Source organism: Spermophilus citellus, assembly GCF_964194105.1.
Source record: "Spermophilus citellus genome assembly, chromosome: 2".
Taxonomy (NCBI): domain Eukaryota; kingdom Metazoa; phylum Chordata; class Mammalia; order Rodentia; family Sciuridae; genus Spermophilus; species Spermophilus citellus.
The window spans coordinates 92,438,602-92,458,289 of record NC_138183.1 but is presented as its reverse complement, the minus strand read 5'-3'; the positions used below and the strand labels follow the sequence as shown (position 1 = coordinate 92,458,289).

Sequence of the window (19,688 nt, the reverse complement as noted above, 5' to 3'; positions counted from 1 at the left end):
AGTCTGAGAAGTGGAAATGCTAAGTCATATAGTAACTCTTACACATATTGAAGAATGACGAACTATTTTCCAAAGTAGCCTGCCATTTTACATTCTCACCAGCAATGTATGAGGGTTCCAGCTTCTCCACATACTTTCCAACACTTGATATCATTTATCTTTTTAATTAGAGGCATCCTAGTTGGATATAAAGTTTTATCTTGGGGCTCTAATTATGTATCCCTACTGACAAATGATACTGATCATCTTTTCATGCCCTTATTCACTGAAGGTTTTTCAGTAAGATAAGTTGTTAATTTATAATAAATCTGGAAGTAAATATAACAGTACAGAATAAGAGAATGCCTTAAAAATTCAGAGAAGAGTTCATGAGATTATGAACCAGAGCAAAAGTGGGAGAGTGGTAATGAAAACAGGAATCCAAAAGTTCTTTGAGTGGCAGAACCCAAAGGATTACTTAGCCACAGCATCAGGATTCAAGTATCAAGGGAACTAGAGAACCAAGAGAAATCTTTTTGAACCCAGAGCAAGATTATTTTCTACCTATTTTCCAGATCCATGTTCTACTTTTCTACATCTAGTTCTGGGTCCAGGGAGGCTGTTCATAGAGACTGAGTCAGAAGTTTCCCTTATCAGTAGGTTTTTAGTTTGGTTTGGCCAAAATATATCACCAACAGGAAAAGAGAGTGAAGTCAACCCTGCTTCCTTCCTAACAGGTAGCCATGGGATGGCTGAGTCCCATTTTCTAGGGCTCAGTTCATGTCAGACAGTTCTCTCCAGGAAGTTATCCTTTCCAAGGTCTTCAAACCACTCCCCTTCCTTACTCTTCCCCTCCAAGGGTGGTTATAGCTCTGTGACTCAGTTCCAAAAGGATGCTTCCCCATCATTTGTCCTTTCCCTGAACCTTGCATACTCCTTTGTGAACAGTCTCAAATTTCTCTGTGTGTGCCATCTGCTTCCTGGAAGAATCCGTATTGACTCAAACCCTGATGTTGTAGAATAAAAAACTTCTACTCCTCAGGAACCAGTCAAGAGTGTGTTTACTAAAGCTAAAATCAGTAGATCATCATTTTACAAGGAAAGATGCCCTCAACAGTGGTCAGCATCCTGGTTTTTAAGCCAAATATGACCCTTTTAATCATATCAAGTTGTTCTTCTCACTGTATTTGAACTTGGCATGTATTTGTTAGTTCAATGACAGTATTAAGTACCGTGGGTGCTGAAGTAGGATACCATCTTGCCCTCTAAGAAAACATATTGAGGGAGGCAAACATGTATATGCAGCTGCAACACCAGAGCCCCCACAAACTCATCTATCTGCTGGGATTCATCACTCTGACAGGGAAAAAGAAGGACATTTTTCTGCCTCCAACCAATTTCACAGAAATGCTAAGAAATAAGGATCAAAGACTGCTTCCAGAGAAGCAGTATTAGAGAAAGAAATGGAAAAGTCAGAGGCCCTCCAAGTAAAGACTGGCTTTCAATAACTTCTAAGTCACTCTTTGAAATGCATTGAGTGGGGTTAGTGGGGCTCAAGGACAGACGGCACATATGAATCAATAACAGAGGAGGGAAAAAGCAAGGGTGACTCAACAGCTCATTGACAGTGGGGTTTGAAGGTTAAGTCGCACCGAAATTTAGGGCTTAGAAAATTCAACCAAAAAAAATCCCTCCCTAAGAGGCTACCGTCTACAATTCCATCTCCCCCTGCACCCTCCCAACAGCATCTGGAAGTAAGTATATGCAACTTTCTTTATCATGAGGTGGTGATACTGCCACTCTCCAAGAGTTGTACACAAGGATTAAGTGAGATAAGTTAAGGGAGGAACCCACAGTGGCTAGTCTAAACAGGCACAAAAGAAGCCTGGCTTCCCTCTCCAGGAAGAGCTACCCTCATCATTTAACTATATCATCTCTCTTAATGCAGTTTGTGAAGATCCCACCTGATGGGGACCATCTGGATGGTGTACTCTACATTTCTTCAAACGCTGCAGAAAAAGATCACTAGAACTTCTGTAGTCTAGGGAAGAAGACATAAGTGAAGCTTGTGGCTCATGACTCAATTATATCTCATTTTGTCATTCATCTCTCAGTGGCCATACATGGGAACTGCCTTAGTTCAGAGCCTAGAAAGGGAGCTGACATGTCCTTATAGAATGTTTACTACTGTTTACTACTGTTACACTGTGTCCTGTTTACTACTGTTACACTGTGGTCCTAATGGTCCTCATTTACATCATTATAATGACAACAATATTAAAAACATGTTTGGGGGTGGGGGTGGGGGGAAGAGGTTAAACAGAGGTGAGGTAATACTTAGTTACTTGGAAATACAAATTAAGAGGGAAAAGGCAATACAAGGTTATTTCTAAAAGTATTTTTGTTTGCTTAAAAAAAAAAAAAAAACCTTACAAGGATATGAGGCAGAAGGGGAAGGCCTGAGGGGCTAATGGGTGGTTCTGGAAAGATTGTTGTTGGTCTGTTTTCGATAGTAGTCCAATATGATGACACTTCCAGTGATTTGTGGTCTACAGACTCTTTCTTCTGAAGCAGCAGCTGTAGGTGAATGATCCCCAGCTTCCTGTCTCCAATCACCCATCCAGAATTCTGGACACAGCAGAACCTGGAGAAGGTACCATCTGACCAGTGTGGAGGAAAGCCAGGTAGAATACTTGAGCTGAGCCTGGATCTCCCACGTGGCAGCCCTTGGGGCCTGAGAGGGAAGTGGGCTCTGTACATGAAAAGGAAGCTGCAGAGGTAGCCAATGATAAGGATGCAAAAGACACGGGAACAGCAAGGCAAGGGGACAAACAAGAGGTAAAACCAGCATTCCTGAGGGGTCGGTTGAGCCAAAATTCCAGAGTCCCTTTCTACCCTGATCTCTTGGTATGCTGGCTCCAGGAGTAGTTGGCCAAGACAGGAAGAGAAACAAGATTTATGACATGGCTGTGAGTTTCAGACAGGAATTGTAAACACTTCACAGAGAGGCCTGGATATAGAGTCTGTGGCCCCTTGGAAGAAGTCTAAGCAAAGCCAAGTACCTGGGGCTACAAAAGTCCACATGGTGGACAGCCATGTGGTTGGTTCCTCCCCCTCACCCCGTTTCCAAAATTACAGGTCTTTTTTGGAGCTAAGCAGAGATTCGAAATACTCATGTATACAGTGAAGAGACCCTCATGCCAGATACTAAAATTATAAAAATGTCCTAAAATCTATAGACCAATAAGCTTACAGATGCCACATGTGGTTTGTTTTTCAGATTTCCATTGTCCTGAATTTCTCAAGACTGTCCAGAAACCAAATGATCCACTTAAGTAAGTATAAATACCAATTTAATAATATGAAGGAAGGAAACACTTTTCGACTGATCTGGCAAATAGAACATGCATAGGGGAAGACAGACACTGGGCTTTATTTCTCAAGAGAATGCCTGAGTGGAAAATAACCTATTTTCTGTGATTTAATTCTATTGTGAAAGGTTGAGGCTGTTGCCAAAGGCACTTTACTTCTCTGCTCTTGCTTAATAAGAGATATTTGAGGAGCAGGCTGCCAAAAGTGTAAGCCACAATAGCTCTTGAAATTACCTTTGTGAATAAAAACAAAAGTTCAAAAAGTCAAAAGAGCTGAGTGGAGAGAACAAATGTGCCAGCAAAGAAGCACTGAAGAAGCCCCCAGATACTTTTGTGTTTTGTGGGCACCACAAGAGAAGTGGAGAACTACGTGACTAGAAGGCCTGGGCCTCAGATACCCCTCATTATTGGCTTCGCTTAGGTCCCTGCCACCACGCTCTGCTTTTTACAACTTGTGCCACTTCTACCATGTTTAGGAACCATCATTTTAATCACTACATTTGTCTCCTAAAAGGCTCCTGTAGTTCTCAATTTGCTGACCAGGTCACCACATATTCCTTTACATCATGCACCATGCTGATATACAATGAACAGAATTCATGATCACATTCTGATTATTCTGCATCTCAGTTTGGCTAAGAAACACAAAATGAGCCAACTGAATAATGATCCTGCATGAAGCGATCTAGCATTCACAAATAAGTAAGAGTACAACTTAGCAGTTATTTGTGATGAAGAAACTGAATCCTAGAAATTATTAACTTAGCTGGAGTCAGAAAGAGAACTAAAAAAGAAGAATTGTTATTCAATAGGGATAGCATTTAAGTTTGTCAAGATGAAAAAGTTTAGAAATCTGTTGCACAACTGAGTACATACAGCTAACATTGCTACATTGCACACTTAAACATGATTAAGATGGTAGAATTTATGTGGGGCATTCTTTTCCACAATAAAAAAAAATTAATAAAATTTACCTTTATAAATTAAAAAAAAAAATGATGCAATGGCCTGAAGTTGACTACAACCATACCAGAATACATTAAGTGGAAACTCCTGGAAAGGAAGGTAGAGAGACATGGAGAAAGGGAGGGAAAGTCCTAAACAGGGTTACTTTGTTGTAAAAATGTGCCTTAACATTGAAAAAAGAACCAATAAGGGGAAAATTAAGAATTAGAGAACCAAACTGTCTTGATTTCTTGTAATGGACCATCATGTCAATTATTATTAGGCATTTTGCCACTTTTGCTTTCTAAATCTTTACCTGGTAAACTTTCAGGCAGGTGATTCAAAGCTAGTAAGGTAACCATCCCAAAAGAGGCCATGATTGTGTCTTGTCCCTTTCTTCCTTATGCTAGGTCCTGAACCTCCTGCCCCTCTCCAATCGTTCTCTGCCCAGCTTCCTGCCTGAGCAAGATTTATCTGCAGTGACCTACTGATGGTGTTATCACCTACTGATGGTGTTTTGTTTTTAAGTAGCTGTTATAGTTTGGATATGAGGTGTCCCCCAAAAGCTCCTAAGTTAATGCAGGAATGTTCAGAGGTGAAATATTTGGATTGTGAGAGCTGTAACCTAATCAGTTCATCCTAGTTTAAGTGGACTGACTGGGTGGTAAATGTGAGCAGATAGAAAATGACTGGAGATGGGTCATCGGGGATGTGCCCTGGAAAAGTACATCTTCTCTATGTACTCTTCCCCTGCTCCCCAACTCTGCTTCCCAGCTATGTTGAGTTGAGCACCTTTCCTCCACCACACCCTTCCACCGTGATGTTCCTCCTCTCCTTGGGCCCAGAGCAATGAAGTTGGCCCTCCATAGATTTGAGATCTGTGAAACCATGAACCAAAATAAACTTTTCATCCCTAAGTTGTTATTGTCAGGTATTTTGGTCACAACAACCATACGTTGACTAACACATTAACTTACAGAAGACTAGATTAACATGTAAGTAGGCCCCTGCTCTAGTAACCGTTAGAAACAGTTCAACCAGTACTTCTGTTCAGTTTCCTGGGCCTGCTGTAACAAAGTACCACAAACAAGATGGCTTAAAACAACAATTATTATGTCATACTCTGAAGACCAGAAGTACAAAATTAAGGTGTTGAGGGATCTGAGGGGGAATCTAATTCCTATAGACTCAGGTATTCCTTTGCTGGTTGATGCCTCACTTCAGTCTCCTGTCTGCCAGAGGCATTCCCCTGTATCTGTTTCACAGGGTCTTTTTATAAGGACACCAGTCGGACTAGACTAGGGTCCTGCTCTACTCCAGTATGATCTCATCGTAACTAGTCTCATTTGCAACAACTATGTTTCCAACTAAGGTCACATTCCGAGATAGGAGAAGACAGACTTCAACATAGTTCAGAGGGACACAATCAACATTTAACAGCATATCAAAAAGTGAACCCCAGACCAGCAGCAATAGCAGCAGCACCTAGGAATCTGTTAAAAAAAAAAAAAACACAAATTTGTGGGTCCTACCTTGAAACTCTGAGAAGATAGCTTAAAAAAAAATTTAAGAAGCCCTCCAGGAGGGCTTTTTGCTAATATTTGAGAACCACCATTTTAAAACATTCTGGATATTTTTAAAATTCATTTTATAATGCTAAGTGTGCATCATGCCCTTCCAACTGAATCACTAGCCCTTTGGGACCATCTCTGACGGCACTTGCCTCTTGTTGTTTCTCCTAGGATGACGATGAACTAATTATATTATCACTTATATGAAACAGGCTGACTCTGAAAGTTGCAGGCTCACATGGCCTTCAGATAACATTTTATTTTGTTCTCTTTTAAATACCATAAGCTGATTGCCATCATTGAAAACCTAAATTACAGGATTCTCTTGAAAAAAAAAATGCAAGATTTGGCAATACTGGATCTAAAATTCCACAATCAACTAATTGTTGGCTGTCCCTTTGAGATTGGGCATGAGGATTACATTCAGCCATCTCTACAATTCCCTGATGTCTCCCTGACACTGAGGTGCTATGGAGACCAACCATGGTCATTTTACATTGCCACCCTGGTCCCTAAAGGCTATTGGGTTTGAACAGTAGCTGGATAGGGAAACAGCTAAAAGAAAAGTACAACGCCATCCATGGAACAAAATGCACAGCTACTTCTGAGCAGCAAGGTTAGGAAAAGAATACTAGAAGCTTAGAGAACATTGCCCCACACTTAAAAAAGAAATAACATTGACTTTAAGTTCTTTAAGTTTGTCTTCTCTTTGCCAGGTGACAAGGCAATTATGAAATGACTCAAGCTCTGAAGATCAAAGTTTGGTAGTGGCTTACCCGCACAATGACATGTGGGCAGGCAGCAACACAAGAAGGTGAGATTTTTATATCTGCACGACTTCATTAGGGAACAATAGAATGTGGAGGAGATGAAATTGTGATGTTGAGACACCGTGTATGCCTCCTTCATGTTTATGCCATGCTGAGCTGCAACAGCAAATCCACTGAGAACAACTGACTTTCCAGTGAAGCAAGTAGGGAGAAAACTTATTGCTTTGAAGGCAGATTCAGGCTTACAATAATTTTAAAGGGCCTAGAATCCTGGCCTCTAGTATTTGACAACTATGCCTTAAAAACAAACAAGAAATAGTATCTGCACATGGGACCACAAATATATATTTTGAGGTCCAGGAAGTAGTTCAGGAAACAGTGGAATGGTAGTCTGAGATCTTTGTCTCAGTGGCAAAGATATGCTTGGGATTCAAGGAGAGAACTCATCACATACAGGAGGAGGCAGGAACACGGTCTCAATGAGGGAACACACTTCATTAATAAGCCTCAAAGAAGCTGGACTTGCCATGGAGTTCATACCAAAGCAATAAATCCAAAATAAAGACCCATTTAAAGATTACTGATCAGGCATAGTGGTGCATACCTATAATGCTAATGATTCAGGAGGCTGAGGCAGGAGGATCACAATTTCAAGGCCAGCCTCAGCAACTTATCTGGACTTCATATCAAAATAAAAAATAAAATAAATAAAATAAAAAGATATAAAAAATAGAATAAAAATAAATAAATAAGTGATAAAACAAAAAAGAATAAAAAAATAAAAAATAAAAAGATGTAGCTCAGTGACAAAGCACCCCTGTGTTCAATTCCCAGTACCATGGGGGACAAAATGATATTGATGTAAAGGGTGCTGATAAATGGCTATTTAAGTCACAGGGTTACTTTCTGACAAATTCTTAATTTTTATTCTCTTCTTAACCAACCATATTTTAGAATTCTTAAGAAATAAAAGAGCAGATGGCACCTATCAATGAAGACCAAAAGCTTCCTTTAAAGCTATTAAAATTTTAGAACAATGATAATTTTCTCAAAGATAATCACTTCTTTCGGACAGACTTCATAGTTTGAATTGTCTATTAAAAACTTTTTAAAACACCTCTTCATGGCAATGTGAATGGACAAGATTCTGAGATAATAAAAAGGGTACATTACCTCTTCGATATTTAGCACCACTGTATTAGAATTCTCCAAAGAAACAGGAACAATTTAAGATATAAATATAGACACATACATAATGCATATATTATTATATAATGTATAAACAATATATTAAATATTATGTTCCACATTATGTATATTATGTATACACATACATATAAATCATGTGTCTATAAGTTATGTACATAACTATGTTTATGCACAAAATTTTATGTATATGAATACTAGAACTGTATGGCATAATTATTTATCTATGAATTATATTATTATAAACAATATATATTCATAAAAGATAATATGTTATTTTTACATATTTACTCAGTCTATTAATTTAAATGTTCCTCATTCAGAAATACCCTCTTGCGAACACTCAGAATAATGTTTGGCCAATACCTCAGCAGTCCATGGCCCAGACAAGATGACACATAAGAGTAACCATCTCAGCCCTGTGCATGCCTGGCGGGTAAAGAGAAAAGACAATCAACTCACAAGAGTTGCTGGGATTTACAGAGAACAAGTAATCAAGAATGTGCTGAATTCTGTGAGGAAGACCTCTTCTGCCCACTCCCAAACTACTGTTGCTCCTGGTGAGCTCCCACAACCTTTATTCAAGGTCATCACAGTGAGCAGGTAAACTTGTACACAGTCATACAGCTGTTAGAATCCCTATAACTAGATAGACAGATAGATAGATAGATAGATAGATAGATAGATAGATAGATAGATATAAAGAAAGAATATATAGATAAAAAGATGTAACTCAGATATAAATCATATTTTTTTGACACTGTCAAGGGCTATCAGAGCAACAAGTACTCTTATCCATTGCTGAGGGGATTGTAGAATGATACGGTCACTTTTGAAAACAGTTTGCTGGTTTCTTACAATATTAATATATACTTTTCATGGGATCTAGCAATCCTACCTCTAAATATTTACCCAAGAGAAATAAAATCATATGTTCACAACACAGATCTATGAGAATGGTTCTAATAGTTTTATTCATAATCACCAAATACTAGAAACAACCCAAATAGCTGTTAATGTAGATAGGCAAAGAGGCATCCATATCATAGAATACTATTCAACAATAAAAAGGAATGAGATACATACAGATTTCAAAGCATTATGCTGAATCAACTGGGTGTGGCAGTGTACATGTCTGTAATCCCAGTGGCTCCAGAGGCGAAGGCAGGAGAATTGCAAGTTGAAGGCCAGCCTCAGCAACTTAGCAAAACCCTGCTCAAAATAACTTTATTTTTTAAAAAAGGATAGGGATGTAGCTCAGAGGTAGAATGCCTCTATTCCTCTGGGTTCAATCCTCTATTCCTCTGGGTTCAATCCTCAATGCCATCAAAAAATAAAAATAAAAATTATGCTGAGTCCAAGGAGCCAGTCTCAAATGTTATATACTAAATGGTTCTATTACTTTACATTTTCAAAACATAACAAAACAAAAAGACGCTAGTGATGAAGACCAGCTTAGTGGTTGCTGGGGCTAGGGAGTACAAGATTTAGAAGTGACTAAAATAGCACAAGGGATGCTGGAGCAATTAGGGTGAGGAAAAGTGCTTTATCCTCATTTGAGTGGTGATTATATGACCTACATTTGTTAACTTGCATAGAATTATACAACCTTTCTCCAATATCATACATTACATGATAAATTTTAAAAAATTATATCAAATGGTAAAAAAGAGAATCCTATGTCATCCAATTTATGCATAGGGTAAATGTACCTAGAGGAAAATTTCCACAAAATGGGTTCAGTTAACAGAAGTGTAATTCAGAACATACACACCCCGTGGGCACAAGAAGGGCAGTGACACACAGGCATCTTTTACATATTTTAGTGTGAAAAGAAGACACAAGATATTCTGAAGCCACTGATTACAACCAGGGAATTCTTTGAAAAGGCAAAACAGTGATGAATTGTGATGCTTCTTTTTCCAGGCACTATTCATGATCTCTTTCAACAAAGCCTTAAAGAAGGGAAATTCAGCTTCAAGACACAAAAGGATTTGCCCTGATTAGCTCAGTTCTGTCTGGTCCCCAGTCCTCAAGTTTAATAAGCCCATGGCCTCCCAGAAGCCATATAAAGACACAGTGAGGATTACAACGGGATGTGTCCCTTTTCTTCTGTGTACCCAAAACAGGCCCCTAGTCTCCTGCCTCCTTCAAGCCGAGCCTTTCCTTTAAAGCTGAGGTTCTGAAAGGGGGTCTTGTTCCCAGGGGACATGTGATAATTTCTGCATACACTTTTTAATTTTTGCTTGTCACAATGGGCAAGGAGAGGAAGAGGTGCAACTGGCACCAGCACATAGAAACCACAGATGTTGCTAAATGCTGTACAATGCACAAGAATAATCCAACCCAAAATGTTAGTAGTATCAAGGTTGAGAACTTCTGGTCTAAAGGAAGTAAGAAAAGAAACAGGCATAAAACACATCTATGAATCAGCAATGTGGTTAATATTTGAAAATTCTTATCTCCAGCACAGTGCAGCAGAATCCATTTCCCATGCAGCTCCAGGGCTCCCCACTGCTGGAGCTCCCCCAGCCACACCCTCTCTCCCACCCAACATGGACAGAACTCACAGTTCCAGGATCAGAATGACATCTGTCTTGTTCTCATAGACCTCATGCAGGGTGATAACGTTGGGGTGCTGGATCTCCTTCAGGATGCTGACCTCCCGCTCAATGTCCTCGCGGCTCACGCCACGCCGGCTAGACTTGGTCCTCCTTTTCTTAATGAACTTGGCAGCATACTGCAGACCAGTGCTTTTCTCACGGCATTTCTTCACCACTGCAAACTGTCCACTGAAAAGAGAAGATAGAATGTTTTGATGGTTTACTAAAAAATGAGATTTCAGCACAGATATGGCATTGGGAGGGAACAGAAATGTGACATGGAAGGCTCAAATGATGAAAAATTAAAATAATTTCATATTGTGATTTTATTACACTTGTTTTTATGTATAATGGTACAAGGAAAAATTTATTTTCTTACAGTATATTTTATTGAATAGGTAATAATGCTGATATCTCCGTATTCTCCTCCTTCCCATCCCATATCAGACCTGATACAGTACAAAATTGCTCTCTGATCCAACCTCATTTCCAAAAAGCACTTTTCCTGTATGTCTAGTCTCAGAGCTAGGATAAAAGTCAACTGAGATGGGGGAACTGGTAGAAACAGAAGGTCCTGCCTTTGGAGATGTATTTCTAGTACCAATATTAATCACTTGAAACACCTTGAATTAAAAAAAAAAAAGAGTATATCATTTTATTCACAAAAAAAAGTTTTGTTGGTTATTTCTCCGATGATCTCTCAACTCTCTTCCCTTCCCAACAATATCTGTTTCTGGATCTATGTGGTTGTGGTGCAGCTGACACCCCCACCCCTCAACACACACAAGGGCGCACACATGCAACTATAGACATGGATCATGTGACCCAGACTAAGCCATCAGTGTACTATATTCTTCTGATCCAAAGATAAGCACATGACCTAAGTAGGACCTTTCAGAGACTGGAAGACAAAAGATTTTCTGAGACTCTCCCATGAGCATGTGGACACTGAATTTATAGACATAACCCTAAAAGCTTCTGCCAGCCATTTGGGGATTATAAGGAGAGCCATTCTCGGTATGGGGAGGTGGTAGGGGAACCACTGCAGGGGCCATACCTGTAGAAGAAAAAAACGAGGTCTGTGGTCACTATGGAGTAGCTGCATCAAACCTAACTGAAGCTATATGCTTTTGGATTTTTCAGCAACATAAGCCAATAAATTCCCTTTATTACTAAAGCCAGTGTGATATGGGTTTGTTTTTTTGTTTTTCATTTTTTTTTTTATTTCTTGAAGAAAGAATCCTAAATGCCACACAGAGTATAAAACCAGAACCTCCTTCTCGAATATAATATAACAGAACCTGACAAAACACATTAAGGTCTGGGCAGTAAGGAGGTAAGATCATGGGAAGTAAATAGTGTCCTCCTGAAAGTAAGTGAAATACAATCAAAAGGTCCTTCTTGCATCATTGCTGACACCCTCACTTCTTCCCTTAGTGCCCAAGGAAGAGCTGATCTACCCATCACAGACTCTGTACATCTCTTGGCACCTGCTGGAAAACTGCTATGTAAAAAATTATCAGTTATTTTTAGCTGGCTTTCTTCTCTTCACATGAAGACAAAAGGGGAAAAAATCAAATAAAGGACAGTATTTTGATGTTAAAAAAATGGATACTTTAAAATATTACTCATTTACTTTAGCAGCAGGAGGCCACATCATCAAAGATTACTTTTCTATCATAATCTTTGCATGACAGGTCATTAATCCCCAGGCAGGATAACAGAGAAGCTGAAGAATCACACTGGAACACTAGCATCAATTGCCCATAAATTCACTACCTTCAAGAGTCTTGGGATCTATGGTATGACTTTATTACAACCATTTCCCAATTTCTTTGGGAAGTGAAAAACTGCTCTCTCTATGGGTGGTAGAGGGTGGCAGAGATGGAATAGAGAGAAGAGGGAAATGAGCTGATTGCAAAGCATGTTCAGCTATTGCTTCAAGGAATGCAGTGAAGAGGTGCTTCTGTCTCCCACTCCTCACAAAGATGGTATCATGCCTCACGAGCACATTCAAGGGGGTGCAGGATAGAAAGGCGCTGCCCAGGATAGCCAACCAACAGACACACATGCTCCCAGAGGCTGTTCCTATTCAGACCTCATACCCTCATCCCACTTGTCTCTTCTGTTTCAGACACAAGGAAGACATCCTTTGAATCATGGCACTTTGAAAGACAAAACAAAAGATCAAAGGAGAAAAAGAAAAAAAAAAGAAGAATTGTTTCACTGCCAAATGTTCTGTGTTGAATATTAGCCCTTTAAATGGGAAGGTGATAATGTCTATGCAAGGTTAACACTAATGGCAGTGTTGGGCAGGTGCTGGGAGGCCATGTGCACCAGTCCAGGAGCATGTACACACGCACAGGGTAACTGAGTGCTGGAGTTTGCAGTGAAAGTTGTGGAGCTCACGTCCTCACTCGACATCAGACCCTTAGTCACACTTGCAGATCCCCACAATGGCAGCACCGGATGGAGTGGTGGCAATGACCACTGGCAGGCAAGCTCCATCCACAGCTGTCGCTCAAGTCCTGGTTAACCCTGACTGTAGAGGATCAACATGATTCTGGAAAGCATTCTAGACCTATCACACTTTAGACATCTTTCCCCATTTCTCTCTGACTCCCCTGCCAATTCCAATTCCATCTTCCAAATTCTCCTATAGCCTGGAGTCCTCACTTTATATCCCTGTGTGGAATGCGCTGTCTTCTACCTGTTTCTTACCATTTCCACTCTCCCAAGACTGAGAGCTCCTTGAGGACAAAGAATCCAGGCTCATCATTCTATCTCCTCAGGCCCTGAATGCCTGAGGAGTTGCCCCAGAGTCTACATATGATGCTGGTATGCGGCTTTTGAACTCTGAAACTATAATCTGAAAACCTGACCCAATAAACCAAATGTGCTGCATTATAATTCAATGGGATGTGTTGTGGCTGGGAGTGCAGAATTCACCTAACTCTGTTAATCATGGGATTACTTATGACTTAGTCAAGTGGGTATGAGAGTACCTAACTTGTTGGAGGAGCCTCCTGGGACTTCAGGGCCACAGGCAGAGCCACAGTACAGGTATTATAACAAAATTCCTGAGGTAATCAATTTATAAAGAGAAAAGGTTTATTATGGTTTACAGCTGGCGGGGTTCCTGTCCATGATACATATGCCATGAGGCAGTGCATAATACTGGCAGCATACAGCAGAGCAAAACTGTTCCCCTTATGGCCAGGAAGGAAAGACAGCAAGGAGGGGGCCCAGAGTTCCACTATCTCCTTCAAGAGCATGCTCTTCACAACTTAAACATTTCCCACTAGGTCCCACCTCTTACAGGCTCCAGCATCAATCCTTTAACATACAGGCCTTTAGAAGACATTCAAGATCCAAATTATAACAAGGGGGAAGCTGATTAAATGAGACAACATGCATGAAGTATTTAGAAAACTGCCTGACCATAGGAAGTATTCAATAATCATTAGCTATTATTAATCTGGAACAAATGGAATTACTTCCATTACTGTACTGCTATTGTTTCAATCTCAAAGCAATATAATATCACCACCAAAATATCACTTTTCATGACTACCAGGAAAAAAAAAATATGGTTTTAACAGGACCAAAAAAGGAAAAAAGAAAAAAAAGAAAATCTCACAACAGGGCTGAACTACATTAACAATGTCTAAAATTATTGCTAAATCTGACTCCTGGCTTCAACCCTCACGCACATCATCCCCTTCCCCTGTTTTCTCTCTGATCCACCCAGGGTGAGTTGTACCTCACAACTTCTCACTGCAGGCCACCTTCGCCTTGGGACTTCAGGGCCACTAAGCAGAGCCACAGTACAGGCAACCAGGTCCACTGGGAGCCACGGGGTGGGGGTGGGATGTCCTTTGTGTGCACTTAGTAACACATGCTGGGCACTTCCACAGCAGAATCTCCTCAGGCAGCTAGTGAAGACTGAAGACAGCAACCTGGAAGAATAAATTCTTCTCTAATCACAGTAATTTGCTTTGTGAGGGCTATTCAGGTTGAGCTATGGATTAATTGTTCCTCTGATCCTTTCTTCTCTGGGCAACTGGCTCTCAATCCATGGGCTCCCTGGGGTTCACTTTCTATCCTAGATTCATACCACATTGGGGGAACAGCATCTTTACACCAAACCGTGCCACCCCAACAACATCTTTAAAAAAAACTTATTTATGTATGTTTTTATTTATTTTTGGCAAGTGCTTTGAAATTGAAATAGCATGATTCCTCCTTGAGACTGAGCTCAGATCAAGTAAAAGTGAACACATACAGAGAAGTAAGACTCCCCACATTGGCCCACTCAGGTATGCTCATCCCTTCAGCCTCCTTTCCTTCTACCAACATATTAGGCCAGTGAGTAATTAACACCAATACAGAGGACCACAGCATTAATTAATGTTAGTACAGTTAGAGTTGCTCAATGGATGAGAAATGCAGCTTCCACAGTGGTGAATATAAATTCTCGGTATGCTATGACATTTAATTTTGATGAACATTACGACATAACCTCATCACTTGTGAATTTGCCCACTTACTAAAATTCGTCTGTAATCACCAAGTAACGACTCAAAGCACTTTTTATTCATGGACATGCACGTGTTAAAAAAAATATCTGAGCTGTGCACAGTGGTACATGCCTGTAATCCCAGTGGCTCGAGAATCTGAGGCAGGAGGATCACAAGTTCAAAGCCAGCCTCAGCAACTTAGTGAGACCCTGACTCTAAATAAAATATAAAAAAGGGCTTGAATGTTGCTCAGTGGTTAGGTGCCCCTGGGTTCAATCCCTAGTACAAAAAAAAAAAAAAAAAAAAAAAAAGTTGAGTTCTAATGTGCCTGTTCCTAACTGAAGACAAATGAGGTTTGCTCTACCCCCCTAATTCAGCTCTCAGGCTGTAAACAAATATATCCATTATACTGCTACCTTTTTTTGAACTTGTGCATGCGTGTGTGTGATTTCACTGTTTAAAATAACTTCCAAGTATGGTGCAGTAGTGCTGTGGAACTATCACTCCTGAGCACAAGGCTGTGGTGTGCGTTATGGATAAAACATGCACTTTAGATAAGGTGCACGTAAGTGTGAATTGTAGTGATTATAACCATGAGTTCAATGTTAGCAAATCAACAATATACATTAAATAAAGTATTTTTAAACAGAAAAAAAATTAAAAAGCTGTTACACAACAGGTTGACAAAAATGTTCTGAGCAGAGTCACAGGAATCTAACTCTCCACCCTCCCCGCCCAGGAGCAACAATTCAGTATTGGCCGTGAATTTAGAGAAGATAATTCCCACAAATAATGAGATTCAATTGTTTGTCATTTTTTTAATGTACTAACAACATTCTCTATAAATTAATAATTGGTAAAATATTTTGTTGCATTATATACAGGTAGTCAAACTAAAAACTTTCAATTAAATATAATAAACATTGATTATAAACAATAAACAAACTATTATTGGTCAAATACATACAAAATAAATGACACATCCGAGCTTCAAAGAATTTCATATAAAACAATCCTGACTCAAGAAATAATCGCAAAATTATTAAAAAGAGGCAAATGGGAACAAAACTTCATAAAGAACTATTTGCCATTTAATTTGTTTGTCCAAACCTACTTATATTTCCTGTTTGACTAGTCACTCAAGGAAGTGTAACCAGGATTTTATGCAAAGCTCTTCATATGTTAGTAACTGTAACTCATGAGTATACATCATTGTATGTTTTTAAATCGCCCTAAATCATTCAGCAAATAAGCTGCATAATTGAAAAATTAATCTGAACCCAAGTATACTTGCCTCCAATCCCCATTCACCAAGTGCAATTGCCCTGTTGGCCTTGTGTGCATTCTGTTTGATACACAAGTCACCTCACAGGTAAGTGACAAATATCTTTCTAGGAAAGAGCTTTGTGAGAAGAATCCAATAGAGGGCATTTGTGGTTGAATGAGTTTGGGTGTTCTTCTCAGTGAAAATTCAGTGTTTGAATTAATTATAACCATAGCTTTAAGATGCTTTGAGGTGCCCTGAAATTAAAATTAAACTATCTTTTTTTGTGTGCTGAGAAAGGTAAAACATCCCTAATATGAAGATCAGATAGATCTAAAACCCCAAAATTTTAAAGTGCTCATATAATGCCACAAGTGCAAAATTCCACAGTGTGAAACTTTGTTTCATGCACATAATTACCAAGAATGTTATGTAAAAAACCTTTTTGTTATGAGAATAAGATGAATATGAAACAAATGATTCTGTGTTTATACTTGAGTCCCATCCTAAACTATCTATTTATACCTATGCAAATATTCCAAAAAATAAACTAAAACAATTTGGTCCCAAGAACTTCAGATAAGTGATACACAATTTATACTCAAAATTAGAAAGACAAGAATTCTCCAAGTCAGGGCACAAGAATGATACATTCATCTGTGAAGCATCTGTGCTTTTGCAGTTCTCAGGAGTTCACAGTGCATTAAAAATAAACCTATGGAATGTTGTTTAACCCAGGCAGGTCTTAACTTTCTAATTTATTTATTTGTGAAAACTTCTATTCATGTCCATAAGATGAACACACACTGTCAGAAAGGATGTGGAAGGGGCTAGGAGTGTACCTCAATGTTACAGCCCTTGCTTAGCATGCATGAGGACCTGGGTTCCACCACAGCACCATAAAAGAAATCAAAACAAAACAAAATAAAAGACATTGCATTCAGAATGCAAAAGGTACAATCTGAGGAACATAACAATCTCTGCTTCATGACTGGTGACCAATCTAGAGTCTTACATTATCATTTCTGGTTCTATCTAGTCTCTTCATAAGAACAACCTCCCACCTGAGAAGGTGTGTGCAGCTTCAAAAAAATGTGACTAAGACAGCATATTGTTTTTTTTTTTTTTTTTTTTAATTATTTTATTGTTGGTTGTTCAAAACATTACCAGCATATTGTTTTTTATCTTTGATTTTAAAGATGTTTCTGTCCACACTGTATGACAGTTAGCAACTATTTATGGTAGCTATTATTATTATAAATTACCTACATTAATGCTGGTAGTAGATCTGGATTAAATCTGACACCATATGAGCTCCATCTCTCTCTCTCTCATGCCTTTACAATGAACACAAAATATACACACACACACACACACACACACACACACACACACACACACACATATATATATATATATATATATATATATATATTACACTTTGGAGTTTATATATCAAATTCCTGGCACAATTTTAGTGCTGATTTACTGATGATCTATTTTTCTTGAAGTGCTGCTTTGAAAGAGTGGAGGGATTGAATCCTGCCAGAATAGTGGAAGTGCAGGTCTCAGGGAAGAGTGGAGGTGACATATGAGTTCTCAAGGATGAGTTCACATTTATCATAATTCACATTTACAGCAGGGGGAAAGACCCTGAGGGCTTACAGCCTAGTGGAAGAGTCAGTCGTAAAACACTCTTGTGGAAAGAGTGAGGTGCTGTGGGACAGAGAAGACTCGTCACTGGGAGACTTACCAGGCGTGGCGGACTACGCCCTGAAGGTGACCATGAGCTGGGAGTTAAAGAAGGTATGTGCTGATTTGGATGTGGCTTGCCATCCAGAGCTCGTGTATTACCAGTATGCTGAAGTGTGAGGTGGCAGGATCTTTATGAGGTGGGACCTAGTGCGAGGTAATTTGGTCCTGATGAGGTACTACTCTGGGAAAAGATTAAGGTAGTTCTTGTGGGACCCTGAGTTAGTTCTTGTAAGAGAGCTGGCTAGTCACAAGCTCCTCTGGCTTCCTGTCTCATCACATGATTGTTCCCTCTTGCACATCTACCATGAGGGACATGCTATTTGAACTTTTAGCCTCTAAAACTATAAACTGAAAAAACTCTTTTCTTTGAAGTTACCTAACCTTGGATACTTTGTTATAGTAACAGAAAAGCAGGCTAACTCAGTATATGTAGAGGAACAGAGTTTCCAAGAGAAGAAACACAGTAAGTAGAAGCAGAGGTATGAAAGCCCTGTTTTAGAATTTCTAGAAACAAGAGCAGTGGGGGGGGGGGGGGGGATTTCCTGTCAGTTGCACAAACAAAGCTCTGCACAAAATGGAGCAATGTTAAGTCCTGGCTCTGCTAATAACTGGAAAACATAGGGGCTTCTCTGACCCTCAGTTTCCTTGTCTGTACAAGGACAATGACAATATGAAATGAGGCCATATATGTACGGGCATAATGGTTTCTCTAAACACATGAAGCACAAGTAAAGAAGAACACTTGGTACATTTCATGTATTTTTCAAAGAAGCCAAATTTCTCCTTGTCATTTTTCTACCCCCAAAAGTATGAAAGCTAAATGTTAAGCCTCTACATTTTTCCCCAATTAGGACTCAACAAAAATATTTTCATTTTCATTGAAGACATATTTGATTTTTTTTCCCCTCTGGTCCCCCAAGGACCTGTGTCTGGCTTGCTTAGATGCTTAAACTGTCACCTAAAGGTGACCAAGGTGAAGGGAAGCAGACTAAATTTTCCAAAGATGGCCTCAGTCAAATCTTCCATTCCAAAAGTTCTCTGCAATGTCACCTTCCAGTTGCATCTAAAGGTAGAATTTAATGCCTTCCCCTTGAATCTGAGCAGGCATCAGTGACTTGCTTGGCCAACAGAATGTGGTAGAAGTGGTCCTAAAACTTCACCTGAGTTTCTTGGGAATCTCCTCCTGGTACCCAATCCCTAGGCTGGAAGAACTCAAGCTATGTGAAGAGGTCACATGTAGGTGCTGCCTTTGGCAGCTTCAGAAGAACTGACAGCAAACTTAAAAGACCAGCCATATGTGTGAGTCATCATGAACATTTGGCCCATCACATCTTCATATGACCATAGCCTCAACTACCATCTCAGTGCAGCCATATAAAAGACCCTAAGCAAGTACCATCTGGCTGGGCCTGAGGAGGCCTGCAGAAGTATGAGAACTAATGAATCATCATAAATCGGTATTTTCAGTTACTAAGTACCACTTGGCTGGTTTGTTTTGTAGGAAATGAACAGCCACTAACAAATTTTAGGTGGGTTCAACAGCTCACCCAAGAGGCTAAGTGGAGGGAAGATGTGACCCAGAAAGTAAGGGGTCTATAGATGACTAGGCCATGGGTTGGCCTCACAGAAGAACATAGGAAAGGAGCAGGTATCCACACTACATTGAATGCAGGCCCATATAGGACACAAACAAACAGTACCATT

At 39.6% G+C, this 19,688-nt stretch overlaps 1 protein-coding gene across 4 annotated transcripts in view; it reads right to left on the bottom strand.

Annotated features, from left to right (window-relative positions):
• Positions 1-19,688, bottom strand: part of DAPK1 (death associated protein kinase 1) — a 176,806-nt gene that overhangs the window by 72,220 nt on the left and 84,898 nt on the right. For 3 of the 4 annotated variants that reach the window (XM_081279374.1, XM_081279376.1, XM_081279375.1), the window contains exon 3: positions 10,413-10,634. In XM_081279374.1, coding sequence (XP_081135500.1) covers positions 10,413-10,634 — 222 coding nt within the window. Of the gene's footprint in view, positions 1-8,208; positions 8,272-10,412; positions 10,635-14,208; positions 14,405-19,688 lie in introns of all 4 variants that reach the window. The other variant, XM_081279377.1, reaches the window with a different exon arrangement.